Source organism: Branchiostoma floridae, chromosome 8 (assembly GCF_000003815.2).
Source record: "Branchiostoma floridae strain S238N-H82 chromosome 8, Bfl_VNyyK, whole genome shotgun sequence".
NCBI classification, from domain to species: Eukaryota; Metazoa; Chordata; class Leptocardii; order Amphioxiformes; family Branchiostomatidae; genus Branchiostoma; species Branchiostoma floridae.
Genome location: NC_049986.1, coordinates 15,451,242 through 15,472,956, shown reverse-complemented (window position 1 = coordinate 15,472,956; position 21,715 = coordinate 15,451,242). Strand labels below are relative to the sequence as shown.

At 44.5% G+C, this 21,715-nt stretch overlaps 1 protein-coding gene across 1 annotated transcript; it reads right to left on the bottom strand.

Annotated features, from left to right (window-relative positions):
• Positions 1-446: 446 nt before the first annotated feature.
• LOC118420875 lies at positions 447-21,539 on the bottom strand. Its single transcript, XM_035827927.1, has 21 exons — positions 21,406-21,539; positions 19,046-19,149; positions 18,588-18,781; positions 17,277-17,413; positions 16,735-16,910; positions 15,442-15,653; positions 14,927-15,103; positions 14,525-14,658; positions 14,344-14,426; positions 14,037-14,208; positions 5,077-5,275; positions 4,607-4,752; positions 4,293-4,400; positions 3,891-4,037; positions 3,545-3,619; positions 2,997-3,174; positions 2,707-2,849; positions 1,831-1,950; positions 1,443-1,580; positions 1,187-1,286; positions 447-717 (listed from the first exon to the last, which is right to left on the bottom strand). The coding sequence occupies exons 2-21, from the start codon at positions 19,141-19,143 to the stop codon at positions 680-682; spliced, it is 2,775 nt and encodes a 924-aa protein (XP_035683820.1). The 5' UTR covers positions 19,144-19,149; positions 21,406-21,539; the 3' UTR covers positions 447-679.
• Positions 21,540-21,715: the final 176 nt, after the last annotated feature.

Genomic DNA, 21,715 nt, shown 5'->3' with positions numbered 1-21,715 from the left:
GCTGTTCTGTCGAGCACATCCAGTCATATGTGTTTTAAAGTTTGACTGTAACGTAGGACGCTGAAGGGTCCAAACCTTGTAACTCCACACAATGTTACTGTGTTTGATAAACCAACATCGTGATGGCTACTTTTGCAGAATTGGGCGTGTTGGAAACCGTAACTTTTTTATCTATCAGGCAAATCCAATAAAAGCTCAGAACATAGACCATTAGTTCATTTACTACAGCAGTGCATTGATTTAGCAAAGATTCCGCTATTAAAACCTTTAAATGAGTGCACCACATGGAAGGTGCTTTAAACAGGCGCCGCACTTATCTTGGCTTGTGGTATGAGATAAAGAGGGCGGGAAAAATACATATTGGTGGACTCTTGATCTCTCCCAAGTTGAGTGGACGCAAGGGTGTAAGAACAGACTAAATGAAATGAAACAGACCACACACGTTGTTTTGATATTGCAGTGAATTCTCAACGTTTTATTAGAAAGAACATTCATGCAGAATGATTGGCCGAGTCATCGTTTGACTAGGGTGTACTAGGTATGAGTTATGGCATTGTAAGCAAAGTTCAAAGATGTCAGTGTCGACGCCTATCAGTGTCTGTATTATTGTGATTTCTCTTTTTACAGGGATATCTGTAAGTCTGTGGTCCTTTCATCGTTTTCCGCTGCAGGTCCATTTCTAGTTCTCTGTCTCGTTTGAGCCTCCTTCTTCATGCCCTGCACGGAAAGATACAAAAAGAGATTTTACTTTGATGACGTGATGAAAGAAGATTAGGCAATGACAGACATAACAGAGCTCGCTTGGACCAAGGAGGTTATATAGACATATGTCTATATAACCTCCTTGCTTGGACTGAAGCACAATCAAGGCAGCTCAAAGGGAAAATGCTCCTTGTATTAAAGCCATAAATCTGCTATCAAGGGGTCTTATTGGCTTGCAAACTATAGCTAGTTGACATGTTTTAACTAAGTGTTTTAAGTTAATACTATTGTTTTATTGAATTGCAGAGGAGAGAATCTGATCGAGTAAGCATAGAGAAGCTCCTGTAGCAATTAACGCGTTATCACGTTCGAATTCAGCATGCCTGGCCCATGCTTGTGGCACGAACAATCAAAAGTTACAAGTGGTTGTCCGTCACCAACATCGCCCCGATCGAATGAAAGCAGTTTTGAACATGTTCACCACCTTCTCCTATGTCCTCGCCCTTCTTGATGAAGAGGAAGTAGGTGATCTTCTCCTCCGGATTGGTGAGGGGCTTATCGTATGAGAAATATGCCAACCAAGTCTGCGGTAAGAAAACAGTGGCATCAGAGGAATGTTCTGACTTCGCTGAAAATTCTAACATATATGGTCAATGACAGGAAGAGATCGCGAGAAAACAAACAGCACCAACAACCAAAGAAGATAAAGTTAAACAGATAGGTCGACAGTGTTCACTTGCCTTATCATACGGGACGTTTTCCTTGTCAAGTGTCTGCATCAAGGTCGAAGTTGCTTCTGATGCCACGGCCTTAGAGACATGGCCCCTCACGGCGATGCCGTATCCGTGAAAGCTACCAGGACCAGTAAATATGCTCACCTGCATGCCAATTCAGAACAGGACAGAACATAGGACAGCGTCAATGACGAACATGCATTTAAATTAGCCAGCAAAACATCGGTCTGTAATTCGAACTTAAGATTGTATGAAATAGGAAAAAGTACAGTCACTCATTTTAAGAAGAAAGGGTGCTGGTAATAACTAAAACAATACTTACGCAGGATTTCTATATCATCAGCTAATGTAACGAAGGCGTGTGTGCAAGCATGTTGTTGGTAGCTTAACTTACCTCTTTGTTATTTGGCTCCGGTATGTCCTTGTACTCATCAGGCAGTCTGACACAGGCCTGGTACTCACGATCGCACGGAGAGATGCCCTTCTCCTCCTCTTCAGCGGAGTAGAGTCTGACCTGAGGTGGGACCATTCAACATGCCATCAACGTTAGAATGTCACTGACTGTATCATCTTACTTATTTTGTAACTTCCATGGAGGAGAACTGTGGAGCGAGACCTTGCTGAGATGGGATGCACTTGGGAGGGGTTGTACGGACATCAGCAGACACAAAAGGGTGGAGAACAATGATGGCTCGCCTTAAAAAACACTGACATGCGGCGAAGATGATGATAAAAATGGAAATGATGAGATGATAAGGAAATAGACAAAACTACGACGAGAAGGAACAGAGTTAAATTATTATTGGGTTATTTTTATTTTTTATCTTTTTTTTGTTATTGGGTGGGCCGACTACTCACTCTTTGCAGCCAGCGGCTGAATTGCGAGGAGCTTACAATAGGCGGGGCTAAATCGCAAGGGTCTGGAGCGAGCTGCCATTCGGCGCCACTCAGGTGACCTCAATACGACTGTCGCAAGTGTCTGGAGCGAGCTGCCATTCGGCGCCACTCAGGTGACCTCAATACGACAGTAATTGCCCCGGGTGCGGCCAAGGTACTGTAGGTTTTTTTAACCACTCACACCGCACCATCGCACATGTGGCGGGTTCTTTAACGTGCCCGGGGTGTGGCTCTCCCCAGACACGGGACCTCCATTTAACGTCCTATCCGAGGGACGATAGGATCAACAGGGTAGGATAAAAGTGAGTTGCTATTTTTGTCTGTTTTGACATTATGAGATATTCCTCAAAGTATTAGATCATCCATGATATACCTTAAGCAGTGGGACAGCGAAGTCCTTGATCTTCTTGCTGGCGCTGTTGTCACCATTGAGATACGCTAGAATGGGCCTGAGGAGCTTTCTGCCGGATGATTGGTGTTCTCCACATAGCTTGGTCCTGTGGCACACGCTTCTACCTTTATGGTGAATCATAAATCAACATAATTATACTGCAAAACATTATACACATTTATATCAAATTGTATTGGAATGAATGTACTGAATATCTATATTTATCATCATACTGATTATAATTATATGAATCCTATATTATGAATCCTCACGACTTGGAAGCAGCAGCTCCATGAAGTTGCTATGGTTTTTGGTGACGTAGACAGTCGGACAGACAGATTCGCTGCAGCCCTCCGGCTTCGGAAGAGCCACCTTCCCGTCTGAAGCGTCTTCATTCCGCTCATGTTCATCACTGGCTTCTGCGGACATCTTGATGTCATCTTTGGAAGCCTTGTGCAAGTTGTAAAAAAAAAGATACCAACAGTTTATGAGTGAGGACATTATTGACATGGATATTTGTACCATTCGTAGCATTCTCTCAACTTCTGGGAATTATATTAGCCATTTTTAAGCCAACTAGAGGACAGGTATAATCATCAGATTAATTTTCCTCCGAGTCGGTAACTTGGAATAATAGGTATTAATCTGACATTTAAACGATTGGTATCATTGTACATTACCGTGATCCTTCTCTCATTTGACATGTGTTATGATCAGGCACGTTCGATCAAAAGCTAGCCGTTTTAGCAGGTCAAAAAAAAAAGACAATAAAGGCATGTATGTAGCGAAGATTCACGAAAACAACGGAATAGTGCCGTACCGTTTTCCGCGCTACGGCAACTTCGTAGAGCCTTTCTTCTTTGTCTAAGCTGTCATAGGTACCAAGCCATATGTCCTGAAAAATCATACTCGTGATGTCACTAAGAACAACAAGAACAAGCATAAACTGAAATGAATGTCATTACATGGTATCATAAGGGGTCCCGTGAATTCTAACTTCAGTTTTCGACGTATTCACTATCTGAAATGCGAGCCTGCAGTTAGTAAAATAAAAAATTCGTATGTTTTGATTAGTTTTTGTTTTACTAACAAAGATGCTGCAACACCCACAACCAACATCACATGATGTTCGATTTCTCTTACAAAGCCTAAGGTTCAAAACTTACTTCAGGGTCGTAGTCCACTCCGAATGGTTTGAGGCTGTCCAGGTCCTCAAACATTTCCATCAAGTGTTGCTTCAGCTTAGCTGGCACGTACTTTCCCTTGTACAGGGACAGGAAAAACCTGTTCTTTGCCCCGGGACGCACGACGACCTGCGAGGAAATAGCAGTGTTGAAACTAGTATTGGGTAACATTGATGACAACATTACTCTGTTGGAAACTTGAAATATATATGAGCAGCTGAAATATATGAGCAATCGTATGCAACAAATGTAGGTAGACCATAACTTAATTCAAATTGTTACTTGATATAACCAAAGATGAGCGAAAATATGGCCTTTCTTTACTACACCGAACAACGAAAGCACAACAAATTTTCATGCACTGTCAATATAGACCGTACTTACAGTATCGTCGATGGGCTTTGGCGGGTCATCAGTTAAGTTCTCTGGTACCGATGTGGACACGGAGGTGAACCAGTCACACTTTGATGGATCCGTCCTGCTAATGTTAAGCTGTGTAATATCAATCCAGAATAACAGAAGAGTTAAGGTCCACAAAACTGCCTTTAGACAAAGAGAGATTTCAATTGTTCTTAAACCCGTGGGCAATGGGCATTTGGTATTGTAGTATGGGGATCGTTCAAATATCCATGGTTTAATCATTAAAAAAACAGATTATTCTTCACATGTTAGGCAAAGCTCTTTCAAACACAACTCACCGCGCCATACAGAGGTTTGGTCATTTCAATCTTTGACTTGTCTTCATTCTTCCCATTCAGATATAGTAAGAGAGAGCTCAACCCCTTTTCGAAAGCCTTTGCTTCGCTACATGATGCAGAGGCTCCCTTGGCGAAGATCCATTTTTCTAACGAGAAAGAAATACTTAAGCTTCCACAGGGCTATGTTGACGTGACATTTCTTTATGAATTACTTAGTACTTATGTGTGTACTAGTAGTTAAGATAGCTTACACTTTTGGACACTGTTCTGATTGAATATCACATTATTATATGTGAGCTGATAGTGAAGGTCTGTGCTTTAACGGTCTATACTGCAATATGACCGTGCAGTAAGAACTAGTTAAGGTGAAGTTGTTATTGTACAACGTGGAAAGCTGGCACACACCATAGCAATTAGTGTGCATCATTGATTGGCTTAGATAGTTCACATTGTACTTAAGATGCTCATACCTGGTTTATACTGGATCATGTCCAGGTTGTTCTTCAACCTCTTGACGACTGAGTGTTTTGTGCACTCTTGAGTGTCACATCGGTGGCCCACCGACGGCTTCTCTCCAGTCCGGTTGTAGTCTTTACTCACGGGGAGATTGAAGGTGAAAGGCGGGCGGCCCTTCTGGTCACTGCAGTCCGGGTCGGCGTCAAGGTTGATCTAGAAGTCAATGATCGCAGTCAGTGTTGGATATCTTTAAACAAATGTCCTGTCAAGAAAAGTTAAAAAAAAAAACTGTCGCATCGATACAGTTCCATGATTGCTTGAATCGCGAAGATCAGTTTGGGCGTTCCTTTGTGTTTGGCTTTAGGAAATGCGAGAAGCTAAATAATTGGGAAAGGACAACTACGCTGATGAGGTTTACGCACTGACGCTGACGTAACTTTGCAATACAATATTGTAATCGCCAACTTACAGTTTGAATTTGCCGCCTTTAGCTTTTAGATTAGCATAAGTTATTTTCCCGCCGAAGTTACTCCCCGCCACTTCACCAAGGGAGACTCCAGCAGGGCCAGCCCGGGGGCGGCTGGAATTTGATTGCAAAGCGTCCCCACGCCGGACCCCTGGGGTGGCTGTTAAAGCAAAGCGTCCCCACGCCAGACACCTGGGGTGGTGGTGTGTCCCAGATATGGTACCAGCTAATTTGAATGCATAGCGTCCCCACGCCAGACCCCTGGGGTGGATGTGGAGAGGAGAGATATAAATAGGGGTAGAGCCAGAGGACCGCAACAGAAGGACAATTGGGCCTGGGGTGAAGACTTCAGGAAGAACAGAAGGAAATTTGGGCCTGGAGTTCAACCCCAGGAAATTTAGGCTTGGAGACGAACAAACTCCAAGAAGGAAGAAGAAGAAGGATCAAAGGCCTGGAAAAGGAATTTCCAGGAGTCTTAGGACACTTAGGCCTGGAAAAGGAATTTCCAGGAGTCTTAGGACACTTAGGCCTGGAAGACAGCTCCAGGAAAACAGGCTTGGAAGAAACCCCAAGATTCGATTCATGGCCCGAGCTGAAGGACAGTTTCGGGAGAATTAGGCTTGGAGGGAATTCCAAGATACGAGTACCAAGGGATAACGGACTCAGATTGGGTATTGGACCATACCAGTTTTTACGACCAAGACTCATCTTTGATCATCGTTGGATTCACCACGGACTTACGCATCGTATTCGGACACAAAGATCAGTTAGGGACATCAGGACTTTCAGACAAATGGCGGTTTGTAATACTAATCCTACGTAGAATAAATACTCAATATATGCGAGTCAAGATTGGTGTCTCCGCCCTCGTCTCTATCAACTCAGGATTCAAAGGTGAGTCGGTAAAGCTACTCAATACCCAAGCTGAGGCAGTAATTGAAAGATCCAGAGTTGCTGCGCTTACAGTAAAAACTGGCGGTCATAAGAGACCAAAGGACTCCGACGAGTACATATTTGTCTGCCAAGGCTTTGGAAGGCCTGCATGAGCAGAGGCGTCTTGTGTAGGTTGACATTTAGGAATGTGTTTGATGATTGATGACCTGACCCAGATAAAGTAGCAACACACCCCACCTCGCAGCAGGTCACCTTACCGTAAAACAGATAGTTGTTGCAAGAAGTTACCATTGTCTGTCTATGCGTCTGGAAGGGGAAGAATTTAACCGACTGTCAAGTACAAGGTCATTGAGCAATCGTGTATTGTATTACGTCACATGTGAATACCTCTGTACAACAACAAATGCCATCAGACAGAACAATTAGCAGTTTTAGGGTATCAGAGTGATAGCACGGCTGTGTGATCAGAACAGACCTCTGAAGGCCAGGCAAAACTTGGACAGTAAACAGAATGGAGGAGAAGAACTCCGCTACAGTAGGTGTAGAGGGAGAAGAGAAAAATGAGGATCTACAAAAACGAGTGCCTAATAAGGCAGAATGGCTATTGAAAGAGGAAAGCAGAAGAAAGAAAGTTTACAGATCATCAGTTTTGGGAAAACTAACAACAAGGACAAATGCATTAAAAACACGAATGGAAGAGAGAAATCAACAAGGTGTACAGGTGCTGCTGGAAGAATGGCAGCAGATTTACTGTGACCTTGAAGAAGCAAATGGTGATTATCATGCAACCCTCGATAGTGAACAACTCAAGGAAGACGTATCTAACTGGGCCAGGCCACACTTTGATGAATTAGATCAGTTTAAAGACAGGGTTCTGGTGTGGATCAGCATGAATTCTGAAAAGGAAGAACCAGTTGTCAGACCATCAGATAGCATATCGCAAACGGGCTCCCGCGTTTCAAGTACCGCTTCAAGCGCAAAACTAAGTGCCAAGCTACGAAGAGCAGAGCTTGCGGCCAAGGCAGCAGCACTAGAGGAAAGGGCAAAACTTCAGGAACGAGAATTCCGAATCAAGAACGAGATTCAGGAACGAGAATTCCAAATCAAGAAAGAGAGGGAAATGCTGGAAATAAAGATGGAAATGGCTCAAGAGGAGGCTAAGTTACAGGTACTAGATGAGTTTGAGCGAACAGAAGCGGTTGTGCCGGTAAATGTTAAGCCAGAAACCGTAGAGCCTAGACGAACACCTATCGATGCCCGGAACCTGAACCCGGAGGCAAGGGACTTCCACCCAACGCTTCATGACAGGAATGAGCGAAAAAGTCCAACCCCTGAGGAGTTTCTGCAAGGGTTAGTGAGTACACAGGCGGAGGTCACCAAGCTGATGGTGGATCACAACAAACAAGCCAGCCTGCCAACAAGAGCTATTAGTGTTTTCGATGGTGACCCACTAAAGTACACAACATTCGTAAGGGCATTCAAACATGCGATAGAAGACAAGACATCAGATGCAGAAGACCGTTTGTCATATCTACAACAGTATACCAGAGGGGAGGCCAAGAAGATTGTGGACAGCTGTTTCCTAATGGAACCAGAAGAAGGATTCAGAACTGCAAAAGAATCCCTGCAAGAAAGATATGGGACACCCCACAAGATATCTCGGGCGTACTCCGTGCAAGCCTCTAAGTGGCCTGAGATCAAAGCTGAAGACAAAACGGCACTGAAGGATTTCGTTTTGTTCTTAATGGAATGCAAAAACGCCATGAGTGGAGACAGGTACCTGAGAGAGTTGGATAATTATTACAACATCAAGTTGCTTGTGGACAAGCTACCGTTCAAGCTCAAGGAACGCTGGAGGAGACGGTCCCATGAGATAATCAAAGAGCGTCCAGTTTCATTCTCAGACTTTGTAAGCTTCGTAAAGAAGGAAGAAGACGTTGTCTCTAACGAGGTCTTTGGCGATCTCGGCTACAGAGAGGGGAGCCGGGGTTCGGGCTTCAAACGGGGGCAGGGACCAAGGCGAGGTTCAAGTTTGGCGGTGGCTGTGGCGACAGGCGGCGCGGAGGCTGGGTCTGCGGGTGGCTGTCTGTACTGTGCTCAGGCCAATCATGGCCTGAGCCACTGTGCAGTGCTCGGGGCCAGGCCAGTGGCTGAGCGTCTAGAATACATCAGGGGCCGGGGCCTGTGCTTTGGTTGCCTGGGGAAGGCCCACATGGCCAAGGAATGCAAACAAAGGGCTACTTGTGGGAAGTGCCAGAGGTCTCATCCTACAGTACTACACCGGGATGCTGGAACGCTACCCAAGAAGACGGCTGCAGTAGGACGAGTACTACGCAACGGACGCAGCTGGGAAGGAGTGCCACCTATAATTCCTGTGAAGGTCCGCAGCAAGACCACAAACATCACGGTCGAAACATATGCTTTCTTGGACTCGGGAAGCGATGTGGTATTCTGTACCGAGGCCTTAAAGGATCAGCTGAAGACAAGTGGCAGGAAAACGAAGTTGACGCTGAATACAATTAATGACACCAAAGCAGTGCACAGCGAAGTCCTGCATGACCTAGAGGTCATGGACTTGAAAGGGGAAAACACAATTCCCATAGCTACAGCATACACGCAAGGGAAGATACCTGCCTCCAAAGAAAATATCGTATCGACGAAGGACCTTAAGGCTTGGCCACATCTCAAAGAAGTAGATGTGCCCAAGATAAATGCTGACATAGGCTTGTTAATCGGTAACAACGTGCCGAAGGCGGTTGAGCCCTGGCAAGTTATCAACAGTCAGGGTGATGGTCCTTATGCAGTGAGATCATTACTGGGATGGTCGGTAAACGGTCCCCTCAAGGGGGCCAGCGATGACAAGGCTACTGTCAACAGAATAAGTCTGGATCAACAGCTGACAGAGTATTTCAACGGCGATTTCAACGAGACAAAGGAGGACAAGAAAGAAATGTCAGTGGAAGATCAAAGGTTTATGAAAATCGTATCAGAAGGCACAAGGAAGGAAGATGGCCATTATCAGATTCCATTACCCTTCAAAAGGGGACCACCTGAGCTGCCAAACAACAAGCAGGTAGCCCTTCAAAGAGCAAATCATCTCAAAAAACGGATGACAAAGAATGAAAGGTACCAAGAAGAATACACACAGTTCATGCAAAAAATAATAGAAAAGGGCTACGCAGAACGGGTACCAACAGAGGAACTGAAGACCGAGCCTGGACAGGTATGGTATGTTCCCCACCACGGGGTGTACCATCCGCAGAAAGGAAAGATACGAGTCGTCTTTGACTGCGCCGCCTCATACGCCGGCACCTCCCTCAACAAGGAGCTGCTTCAGGGTCCAGACCTGACCAGCACGCTGTTGGGAGTGTTAACTCGGTTCAGAAAGGAACCAGTGGGTTTGATGGCGGATATAGAATCCATGTTCTCACAGGTGAAAGTACCAGAGAAGTACAGGGACTACCAAAGATTTCTTTGGTGGCCAAAAGGCAACTTAGACGAACCACCTGAAGAATATAGGATGACAGTACACGTATTTGGAGCAACGTCATCCCCAAGTTGTGCAAACTATGCTCTGAAGAGGATAGCTGAGGACTGTAAAGGACAGTACAACGAAGAAGTGCTAAAGGCACTCAAAGAAGACTTCTACGTGGATGATCTACTCAAGGCTATGCCAACAGAGAAACAAGGACAATGCTTTGCAAATGAGATGCGAGAAGCATGCGCCACGGGAGGGTTGAGGCTCACCAAATGGGTTAGCAACAGCAGGGAAGTACTCAAGACTGTCCCAACATCAGAAATGTCGGAGGAAGTAAAGGACCTGGATCTTGACCTTGACAAGATGCCAGTAGAACGTACATTGGGTATGTTATGGAAGGTGCAGACAGACAAGTTGAGCTTTCGTAACATCACCAAAGACAAGCCTGCAACAAAGAGAGGAATACTGTCAACGGTAAGCTCGCTGTATGACCCAATGGGATTGATCGCTCCTGCCACACTGCATCCCAAGCTGATTCTGCAAGAACTGTGCAGGGAAAAGAAGGCATGGGATGAAAGGATCCCAGAGAAACACGTCAAGTCATGGCAAAAATGGGAGGCAGAACTACCGTTGCTGAGTCACAGATTTGAGGTAGACAGGTGCGTGAAACCGGTCGGATTTGGAGACCCTGCCTCAGTGCAAATACATCACTTCGCAGACGCAAGTGAATCAGGGTATGGAACAGCTTCGTACATACGTATGGAGAACCAAGATGGCAGAGTACACTGTGCTCTGCTTATGGGCAAGGCCCGCGTCGCTCCGCTAAAGAAGATCACCATACCACGACTGGAACTTAATGCGGCAGTAGTAGCAGTCCGTGTGGACTCAATGCTCAAGAGAGAGTTAGACCTCAAGGTGGACAGAACGCATTTCTGGACCGACAGTACTACAGTCCTCAAGTACATCAACAATGAGACGTCCAGATTCCACACCTTCGTGGCAAACAGGCTCGCAACGATAAGACAGGTATCAAGTCCGAGACAGTGGCGCTATGTTGAGTCTGGGTTGAACCCCGCGGATGATGCATCAAGAGGTCAAACCATACAAGAGTTCATCGAGAATGAACGATGGATAAAGGGGCCACAGTTCCTGTGGCAAGAGGAGGGCCGTTGGCCAAGCCAACCAGACATCATAAGGGTTAATGAGCCACAGCTCGACCCGGAGATCAAGGTGCATGCAATAGTGGCACAGGAAGTTGACCGGGAGAACCCAGTTGACAAACTTCTACGCCATTACTCGAGCTGGCACCGCCTGAAGAAGGCTATAGCTTGGCTAGTAAAGGTACGCCAAGCCTTGTTGACAAAGAAGAAGCCACTGAGTCCAACATGCTATGATCTGGATCAAGCAGAGTTGATTGTCATAAAGCATGTGCAAAGGAAGTACACCGAAGAAGGGATGAGCAGTACCATCAGAAAGCTGGATCCCAAGTTGGATGATAAAGGCATCCTTCGAGTGGGTGGAAGGCTGGGAAAATCAACCTTGCCGGTGGAAACAAAACATCCCATACTGCTTCCAAAGAAGTCAAGAGCAGCAGAGCTCATGCTTCAAGAGCTCCACAGTAACGTGGGACACATGGGAAGGGAATACGTAATAGCCCTGGCAAGAAAACGGTACTGGATACCCAAGATCAACTCCTTAGTGAGAAAGGTGATAAGCAAGTGTGTCGTCTGTCGCAAACTGCGTGGCAAGCCAGGAGAGCAGAAGATGGCAGACTTACCATCACACCGTGTAACACCAGATGAACCACCATTCACCAGAGTCGGTGTAGACTACTTCGGACCGATAGAGGTCAAGAGAGGCCGCAGCACCGTGAAGCGCTATGGAGTAATATTCACGTGTATGGCGACTCGTGCTGTACATATTGAAAAGGCAGACTCACTGGATACAGACTCGTGTATCAGCGCACTTAGAAGGTTCGTCGCTCGTCGCGGACAAGTGAAGCAGATATGGTCTGATAATGGAACAAATCTAGTAGGAGCCAAGGCCGAGATGGAGAAAGAGATAAAGAAATGGAACGAGCGCCAGATAAGTGAGACCATGCTGAAGAAGAATGTGGATTGGAGATTCAACCCACCTACAGGCTCACACTTTGGAGGAGTATGGGAGCGCCAAATACGCTCCATAAGACAAGTTCTCAATGCTATAAGCAAACAGAAACTACAAGATGATGAGGGTTTGCGTACTCTGTTCTGTGAAGTGGAATACATCATCAACGACAGACCAATAACGGCGGTCAGCACAGACATCAACGATGTTGAAGCGCTCACACCAAACCATTTGTTGACAATGGGATCGGGACCAAGCTTGCCACCAAGCTTGACAGACAAGAGCGACCTGTACGCTAAAAGGCGCTGGAAGCAAGTACAATACCTCGCCGACCAATTCTGGAAGAGGTGGAAAAGAGAGTACCTCACAGCTCTACAGGAACGCCAGAAGTGGGGCAAAGTTAGAAGAAACTTTGCAGTAGGAGACATCGTGATAATGAAGGAAGATCAAACACCGAGAGGCGCATGGCCGCTGGGCAAAATCGTGCAAGTCATGCCCGACAAACGTGGATTAGTGCGTCGAGTGCAGGTCAAGACGCAGCGTAACGTCCTGGAGCGACCAATTGACAAACTAGTATGTATTCTGCCAGAAGAGGAACAGCCATAGATGATCAAAGAGCAAACCAAGGACCTGAATTCCAGGAGGATTACGTGGTCATGTTCGAACTTTAATATTCTAAGAAACTTATATGTAATGCATGCGCAACGTAGTGAAGTAGACAACCCTATATGGACTTCAGCCAAGCTTATTTCTATTGCATGATATTTTTACTAACAACTATTTGAAACACAGTATAGTCATTGTGTAAGGAAGTTGGCTTTATTACATGTATGTAATGTAAAATTGTCGTAGAACGGACAATTGGGGGCCAGTGTAATCGCCAACTTACAGTTTGAATTTGCCGCCTTTAGCTTTTAGATTAGCATAAGTTATTTTCCCGCCGAAGTTACTCCCCGCCACTTCACCAAGGGAGACTCCAGCAGGGCCAGCCCGGGGGCGGCTGGAATTTGATTGCAAAGCGTCCCCACGCCGGACCCCTGGGGTGGCTGTTAAAGCAAAGCGTCCCCACGCCAGACACCTGGGGTGGTGGTGTGTCCCAGATATGGTACCAGCTAATTTGAATGCATAGCGTCCCCACGCCAGACCCCTGGGGTGGATGTGGAGAGGAGAGATATAAATAGGGGTAGAGCCAGAGGACCGCAACAGAAGGACAATTGGGCCTGGGGTGAAGACTTCAGGAAGAACAGAAGGAAATTTGGGCCTGGAGTTCAACCCCAGGAAATTTAGGCTTGGAGACGAACAAACTCCAAGAAGGAAGAAGAAGAAGGATCAAAGGCCTGGAAAAGGAATTTCCAGGAGTCTTAGGACACTTAGGCCTGGAAAAGGAATTTCCAGGAGTCTTAGGACACTTAGGCCTGGAAGACAGCTCCAGGAAAACAGGCTTGGAAGAAACCCCAAGATTCGATTCATGGCCCGAGCTGAAGGACAGTTTCGGGAGAATTAGGCTTGGAGGGAATTCCAAGATACGAGTACCAAGGGATAACGGACTCAGATTGGGTATTGGACCATACCAGTTTTTACGACCAAGACTCATCTTTGATCATCGTTGGATTCACCACGGACTTACGCATCGTATTCGGACACAAAGATCAGTTAGGGACATCAGGACTTTCAGACAAATGGCGGTTTGTAATACTAATCCTACGTAGAATAAATACTCAATATATGCGAGTCAAGATTGGTGTCTCCGCCCTCGTCTCTATCAACTCAGGATTCAAAGGTGAGTCGGTAAAGCTACTCAATACCCAAGCTGAGGCAGTAATTGAAAGATCCAGAGTTGCTGCGCTTACAAATATGATTATTCTTGCATCACTGAAGGCGTTGGAGCATGAGAGGTTATTACAGAAGAAGGAATATTGATGACCATGGAGACACTGACAGACAGATGGATGTAGAACCTGGGCGTTGTATAGTTACCAAAACACAAAACATTATTCAAATATAGAAAACCAAACGTAGAACCCACAAACCTCGTTGTGACGGTCAAACAGCCTGGACTGCGGATGGTATTCGAGCACACTGATGTGGTCACCCAGGAAACACTTCTTCTTGTCCTTAAGCTGTTCCATGAGGAGCTTAGCCGTGGAAGTGATGATGATCGGTTCGTAGTAGGCATTGCCGCCGAAACACTTGGAGTAGTGTCTAATATGTGATGAAAATAAATAATGAACATAATTTGGTATAGTTTTGATGGTAAGAAATAGCGGATTGATACATAAGGGAATGTCTACTTGGAGTAATTGAAATGCAACCATTGCAGCACAGCATTTGATTTACCCTGCAATAGTCGCATGCCCCTGATGTATTGCTTCTGCAGTCTTTGGCATCTGCAAGCCAGCCTCCTCCTTCATCTGTACGTCCTGTGCAACAATAAGAGATAAATTCTATTTTAATAATTATCCTTATTTACTTCTTTTCTTAAAACAATTCCTGCCAAGACCTTTCTGTCATAACGTACCTCTAGGCCCCCTTTTCCACCACCTGTAGCAAGCAACACTTTGAAGAACTTCTGACAGCTGTTCTTCCCATCCAACTCCTCCCTTTTCTCCATGGCAACTGTGATCGTCATGGCAGCTTCCGAAAGAGTGACACCTGTAGGCAAATACACAATCAAGTATTAAATTTCAGTCGTAGATTGTCAAAACATTAACTCATTTGCAGCCTGATAGGAAGCAATCTTTATGATCATGTTTGATCAAAATCTTGATACGAATCCATTATATTCAACCGATGCCAGGAACTTCATGTAAAGTTGTTCCCTCAATAAAATAACATTCCATGTAACATGACGTTACAACACAGATAACATATATTGACTTGTTTTCTGTACAAACATATCTCTCAGGTGTTAGAATCTTACCTGATGTGTTTAGAGACTCCCGCAGTGGACCCGTAGAAGCTGGAAAGGCTGTATCGTAGTAGCAGGTTGGTGGTACGTACGCCCATGCCTTGATATCCTTCATGTGCTTCAGCTGTATGCTCTTGTCGTCAATACCCTCCACACTCTTTGTCTCGACCTTTGGACACTTCTTGGGGGCTAAAACAACGATAGGACGTGTAAAATTCACGAAAGATTCATTCCATTTATTGGGAAAGACAGTCATTGCCTGCATAGCGGTTACCGAGGGTTTACTACTATTACTACTACTACTACTACTACTACCAACACTACTACTACTGATATTGCTAGTACTACTGATAACACTGCCACCACAGCCACTACTGTCAGTCAGGACATGGTACTGAACTCAGTGACACAGTTTTCAAGAGTTGAAAAGGTTCGATTTTCGATAATAGTTCTTCTTTCATTTTCGAGGGTTTGGCTATATTGCCTATGTCATAGACAGCAACAAGAGCAGGTATATCCAATCATACCTTGGCAGTACGTCGTAGAGCACTGCTCGCGAGTTGACAACGCCAGCGGGATGTCGCTCTGGCCCATCTTCTCCCACGTCATGTGCTCCCCCTTACCACGGATACACTTCGGGAGTCCCTGTCTGTCGTTGAACTCCAGCCACTTGTGTGTCTTCTCGTTCAGGGCAAAAATTGCAATCTCTGTGCGGATGGGCGCACTGGACTTTTCCGAGCTGCATTGCAAATTGAGGAAAAAAGGAGAAAAATGGGCAAAAGTAGAGTCTTGCAAAATTTTGATTATTAATGTTCTTCTTATTTTCAGTTCTATATGTCACATGTTTGAATAGCCCTATCATGGAACGGAGCAGATTTGTATAGTCAACAACGTCGTTATCTATTATTGAATAAAGAACATTCAACCCGAGGAAACTATTCACTCTCTTTTCTATTTGCTTTTGGACAGACGAAGACAATGTGGAACTGCACACAAGTTAGAGACTCATATTAACAGTGTCACAAACATTCGTGACTTGTTTCATCAGGTTGGTACTTCACTGAATAAAGAGAGTCTTTTTACACAACCAATGTTTTATTCTCACCGACGTTTTGGTGACTGTCTGTCACCTTCTTCAGGGCAATTCTGACTACAGGACAGGTGCCGCTGCTCACAGTGTAGATGTGGCCACAAAACGTAAAGAAATTTACATATGTACAGGCAGCTTTTTTTTTTTTTTTTTTTTTTTTTGCAGCTTTCATATATTTACTATTCCTCACTTATCGTTGAAGCAATCACACAGTGCTGACTATGAGATCTCTCAAATTGATCGTGAATGCGTTGGCCGTTAAGTGCAACGGTGCAGCACCCAATGGAGCATCTCGCAACATAAGCTGTCGCCTTCCATGAACACGACCGTTGTTTTGAAGCATCATCCAACTTTATGTACAGACTGCTACTGTTTTAGATTTCCTGCATGTCGCTAGCTTTTTTTTTTTTTTTTTTTTTTAATATTTATTGCATTTCAAATAAACAGAAATAACAGAAGAAGTACAGGCAGCTTTATGCCACATACGTAGTACGGAACGTTTTTACACATGGGTGAAGTGAGGAAGGTCGTGTAAAGTGACCATCCCAAGGGCACAACGCCGGGGGCACAGCGGGTATCGAACTCGGGACCTCTAGATTCCGAGTCGAACGCTCTACCAGTTACGCCGCACGCGACGCCATTTACGTGGTTTAATAAAGGGCGTTGTGGTACCATGACCAGTTCTTGTGAGTGCTAACGTTACATTGACATGCTGTATATGGCATCATACCTGCTATACTGCGCGACGTAGTAATAGCCTTCGTTGTCATGTAATGGTTCATCATTCGCCTTCAGGGTCTTGAAGAAGTTTTTGGCCTCCAGGTCAGCGACAAAGCCGACCCTCGCAGAACGTCCTTCGAACTTCTTCACGTACATGATGGCCTCTGGGACGAGATCTATCACCACCTGCACATGTCATAACACAGTTGAGAAACAGTAGGTTCTGCCCATTATGTCCAAAGCAAATTGAAAATGAATTTCATTTCGTCATGAAGTATCCTATGTATGATATGTTGCGCAATAAGTTATTCACATTCCTACGTTTAAGCACTACAGATGTTACGATACTCGATACCAGAAGTAGATTTGACTATACCTTAAGATCCTCATAATGCTAAGATAGGTAAATACAAGATTGCTTTGAGAGTAGAAAAGATAGCGACACTCATGCAGGCAAGGAAATAGGCCAAATTTGATAATTGATTGCTGTCGAAGCACAACAAGCCCTATGGTAGGAATAAATTCCATCTTTGAGAGAAACTTGAAACATACCCTGGGATCTGTTGGCTTAGGAGGGTTCTTTGCCACCCTCTCGGGAAGAGGCACAGACACGGTGATTTCACGGACGGGACTCTCAGATGCTACCCGGGTCTGTGTCACCATGGGTGCGGTGTACGACATTTTCAGTCCTGAAAAAAAGCCCATCGTTAATGTACTCCTCAGAAAAAATATTGAAATAGCTCATCACACCTGCAGGAATACAAAGAACCTAACAGCAAAGCGTTTTTCTTTCATGTCATTCTAACTGAGATGCTCTGTCAGGATGGTATTATACTAATTACCTCCATGAAATGTCATGGAATGGAGGTTATATTTTCTGTTATGTGTCTCTGTCTGTGTAGATGATTACTCAAGAACGGCTGGATGGATTGGTTTCATACTTGTTGTGTTGGTGGGGTGTGATGAAAGCTCGAATCGATGAGATTTTGGGCGCCGTATCTGTCATTATAATCAATGTAATAATATCAGAAATCACCCCTATATCTGCGAAATATTGGAACAGGCATGTCCCGGGGCAAGGTGACGTATGTAGGTCAGGTAATTAATCACCCGTGGGCCATGTAGCCAGCAGCTAACAGTTGTAGCCAGCAGCTAAACATATCTTACATTTATCAAGGTCCTATTGTGGAACACATTGTAATAGTAGGAGATCGTCATTATAAATGCTAATCAACTATTAATTTCTATAAATTGCATACTTCTGCAGGTAAGACGTAAAGATCTCGGACTAAAGTTTGCCAAATCCCTTCTTCTTTCTAACTTTCCCAACTTCCTCCCACCACACCGCTCTGAGGCACATAGTATAACCTCATAATGCTGACAACCTTAGACAGTTTAAATGCCAAACATCACGCTTCAGGAACACCACGCTACCATATGCCGTCGACCTCTTAAACGCACATTACACAATTAAGTGTCACATTTTAATAATTACTTATCAGATGGACATTCTCTGTGTCATTAAATGAATACACCACTTCTTTCCCATAACATTTATAACCATTACTCTCAAATACAACCGACCATAAACATACATACCATCCACAAAAAAGCAATAAATATTTCATGGAGGTATGTGGTCCCCGAACTCTAGTTGAGTATTGAGATTATGACATTGTCCAGTAGACATTTTCACAGTGACTAAAACTCATCCATTCAAGCTGGCTGCATCATATAGATGGCCCCACTAGATATGTGTAGCGACATAAGTCATCTGTTCATCTTCAAAAAGGTCTGCAATTTATTGTTCATATCGTTTTGTGACGTGAAATGATGTGTTGGCACTGACTGCGTGAAACTCACGTTTGCCATTTGCACCCCTGAAGTAGTCGTGTAAGCGTTTCCGCCCCCTGGCGCTGGCCTGGGAGAGGGACAGGTCCGACATGGTGGTGGACACCCAGAGGGCGCTCTTGTACCGCCGCACGTCGTACTCTGGGGTCGAGCACAACAGCTCGAACTCAGCGCACTCTCCAGTACAGACGGTTTCCGGGGCTACGCTGTTGTCATGGAGAGAATAGGTGTGTTGTGAACTATGTAAAAAAATCCGATTTTAGTTTATACACAACACTGTTGTTGGAAAACAACTGAGGTCTTGGTTCTTAGACTATTGCAGAAAATTTAGATTTGGCGATGATGTGTTTTAAGGAAAGCAAGTCTTGGAGCCCCGTTGGAAATCGGATGGCACCCAGGGGAGCTTGGCATCATTTTCGAGCATACCTGATTTAATCTAGAAAATTCTAAGTATGGTGTGTAGTGTGTACCTGGTTGAATCGCCCAGTAGATGCCAGTGGTGGAAATGACCTTGGCACACTCCCACGTAGACCAGAACGAATGTTGCCAACAGGACTTTGGACGCCATTGTTACCTACATTATCGAAATGATCCATCAGAATCAATGTCACTGAAATCATGACTGTAGCATAATTCTAACTGTGATGAACATACTCACACGAGCAGCACCAACTAAAGAACCTGTCAATTCTCCCTGTTGCCATCTGAATAAGGTTCAAGTTTATAAAAGTGTGAAGATCATTGGTATCCAAAATGTGTAATTTGTTTGACTTTGTGACAAACAATCTTTGAGACTTGATTTATTTGAAAACACATTAGAGACTTGCCCTATATAGGGCACGCCACTAATATTCCTGGACTTCAACCTCTACCAATGGAATAATGACAAATGTCAAGTTCAAAAACACCATGTGGACATATTGGTCGTTATCGATGGATGTAAATAAGCAAAGCATGTGGCGACGTCAGGGCATGCGCATAGGGTAGTCAGGACTGCGTACATCTTCTGTCGTCCAAGATCATTGGCATTCTAAATGTGTAATTTGTTTGCTTTTGCGACAGACATGAAAAAGTTCAAGTTCAAAAATACAAAGCAGACGTATTGATCGTGGTGGATGTAAATAAGCAAGGCATATGGCAACGTCAGGGCATGCGCATAGAGTAGTTAAAAATGCGTACGTCCGTTGTCGTCCGAAGTAACTCCTATCAAGGTTGAGAAGGACTCAAGGGGACCACATCCATTTGGAAATTCACACATTTATTATGATCGCGGAAATATCATACTAGATCAAATGCCACAAATCTGAGCTGTACGAGTACAAATCCTCTCTTTTACCTCATTGGAAAACAACTGAAATGTTACACGTTACACATAGCCGAATTTGGCTCCCGACTCTCTCCCGGCTATGCCTAACGGTTAGGAGTGATTCGGGAGCTAGGACGTCGACTGCTGGAGTCGGCTGGCGTTTGGCTGTATTGGCTGGTGTTCCCCTGTATGAGCCGAATGTTTTGAAATTTTTACAACAATCGGCTATGCACGGCAGGTCTCGAATGGGTTAGCTAGTTAGTCGAATGGCCAAGCATCGAATATTCTATTTTGCTTCCGGGGTTTTCTAAAACGACACAGATCACATAGAACGCCACGACACGGCGCAGGCCGAGTCACGGCTTGATCCCCTGGCATGGGTGTAAACAACTGTCTGTGGTGCAACAAAAAGACCTTTGACTTACATGATGTTTATACTTTTTCATATCTACAGGATTTTTCCAGCACAATGCACATATTTTGTGCGCTGCAAAATGACATCTGGGACTATGGCTTTTGAAACATTCATTTAGATCCAATTATCTAATTCCACAATGTGATAGTCCATTTCATTGCCTTTGTAATTATACCAAAGTCACCCGGTTTATATGAGGAGCAACGAGTTTACACGCCAAACAAACTGCGTCGACAGCACGCTGTGTGACCTCGTTCCACGGAAGAACGTATGGGGCGAAGGGTCTTCAACAGAGTGAACATTTTCTATGCCAGTGCTATGCTAGTAACCAGAGTCGACATTAAGTTTTATATCAAATTAAAGCTAAGGTTTCTGAGAACCAATACACAGATTTCAAGAGGGATAGAGAATTCGTCATGAATGCAACGCCGTTACAAATATTGCACTCAAGTTCCATGATTTTACTTGCTAAGAGACCGACAGTAGAACGCTCGAGGGGCCTCGTCTCTGTAACAGAGTGAACATTTTTATTCGGGTACTGCGCTCCACTGCTTACAAGTCGACAATAAACTATATATCAAATGAAAGGTAAGGTTTCTGGAAATCAGCACGGAGATTTTCGATAGTATTCATGAATGCTATAGGCTATAAGCGAACAAACATTGCGTAAAATACGCAATGTTTAGTGGACAATTTCTTACAGTATTATTCAATCAACGTCATTATTTCGACCATTGTTGGACGCATTAAAGCTTGATCTTTAAGCGTGCCAAATTTCATGGACAGTCAACCAATTTTCTGTTATGAGCATTTAAGTAGAGGGTAGTTTCACGGGAGAGGCGCGCTGCGTCGTTTTCGCTGTTTTAGAAAATAAGCGTGTTCTAGAGCATTGGCCATTCGACTATAGTGGTCTGCTAGTGTTCGGTTCGGCTGGCTGCTGTTCGGTTGGTGTTTGGGAGTGAGTCAGCAGTCAGATTCAAATCCTAACCACGCCACATTGAGGATTAGGAAGATCATAATAGGCCCAGCAACGTTTAAGCTGTAAAGATTTGTAAAAGTAAAAAGTAGCGGCATAATTCAACATATAATAAAGATGTTACTTGAAATACCTCCAGTCCTATTCAGCACCGCCAGTCAGTAACGGTGTGTTGGAATATTGTCCGGGCTGTAACGACGCCAAGAATGTAAGTTCTGCAGAACCTTGTGACTGTTTGCACAGTCATTGCTTGAAACGACATCCCATAGGCTGGGTACGTTGCGCATGCGCTATTGTTCATATATGGCAACTGACTGACCTCAAAAAAACAAGTCATTGCTCTTTGGTCATTGCCTCCTCTTGAAAGGACACAGAGTCTGTCAACAATTGCACGCCCGTGAGAGTGAATGTATTTATCAAGTTCAAGGGCCACTATACCAATA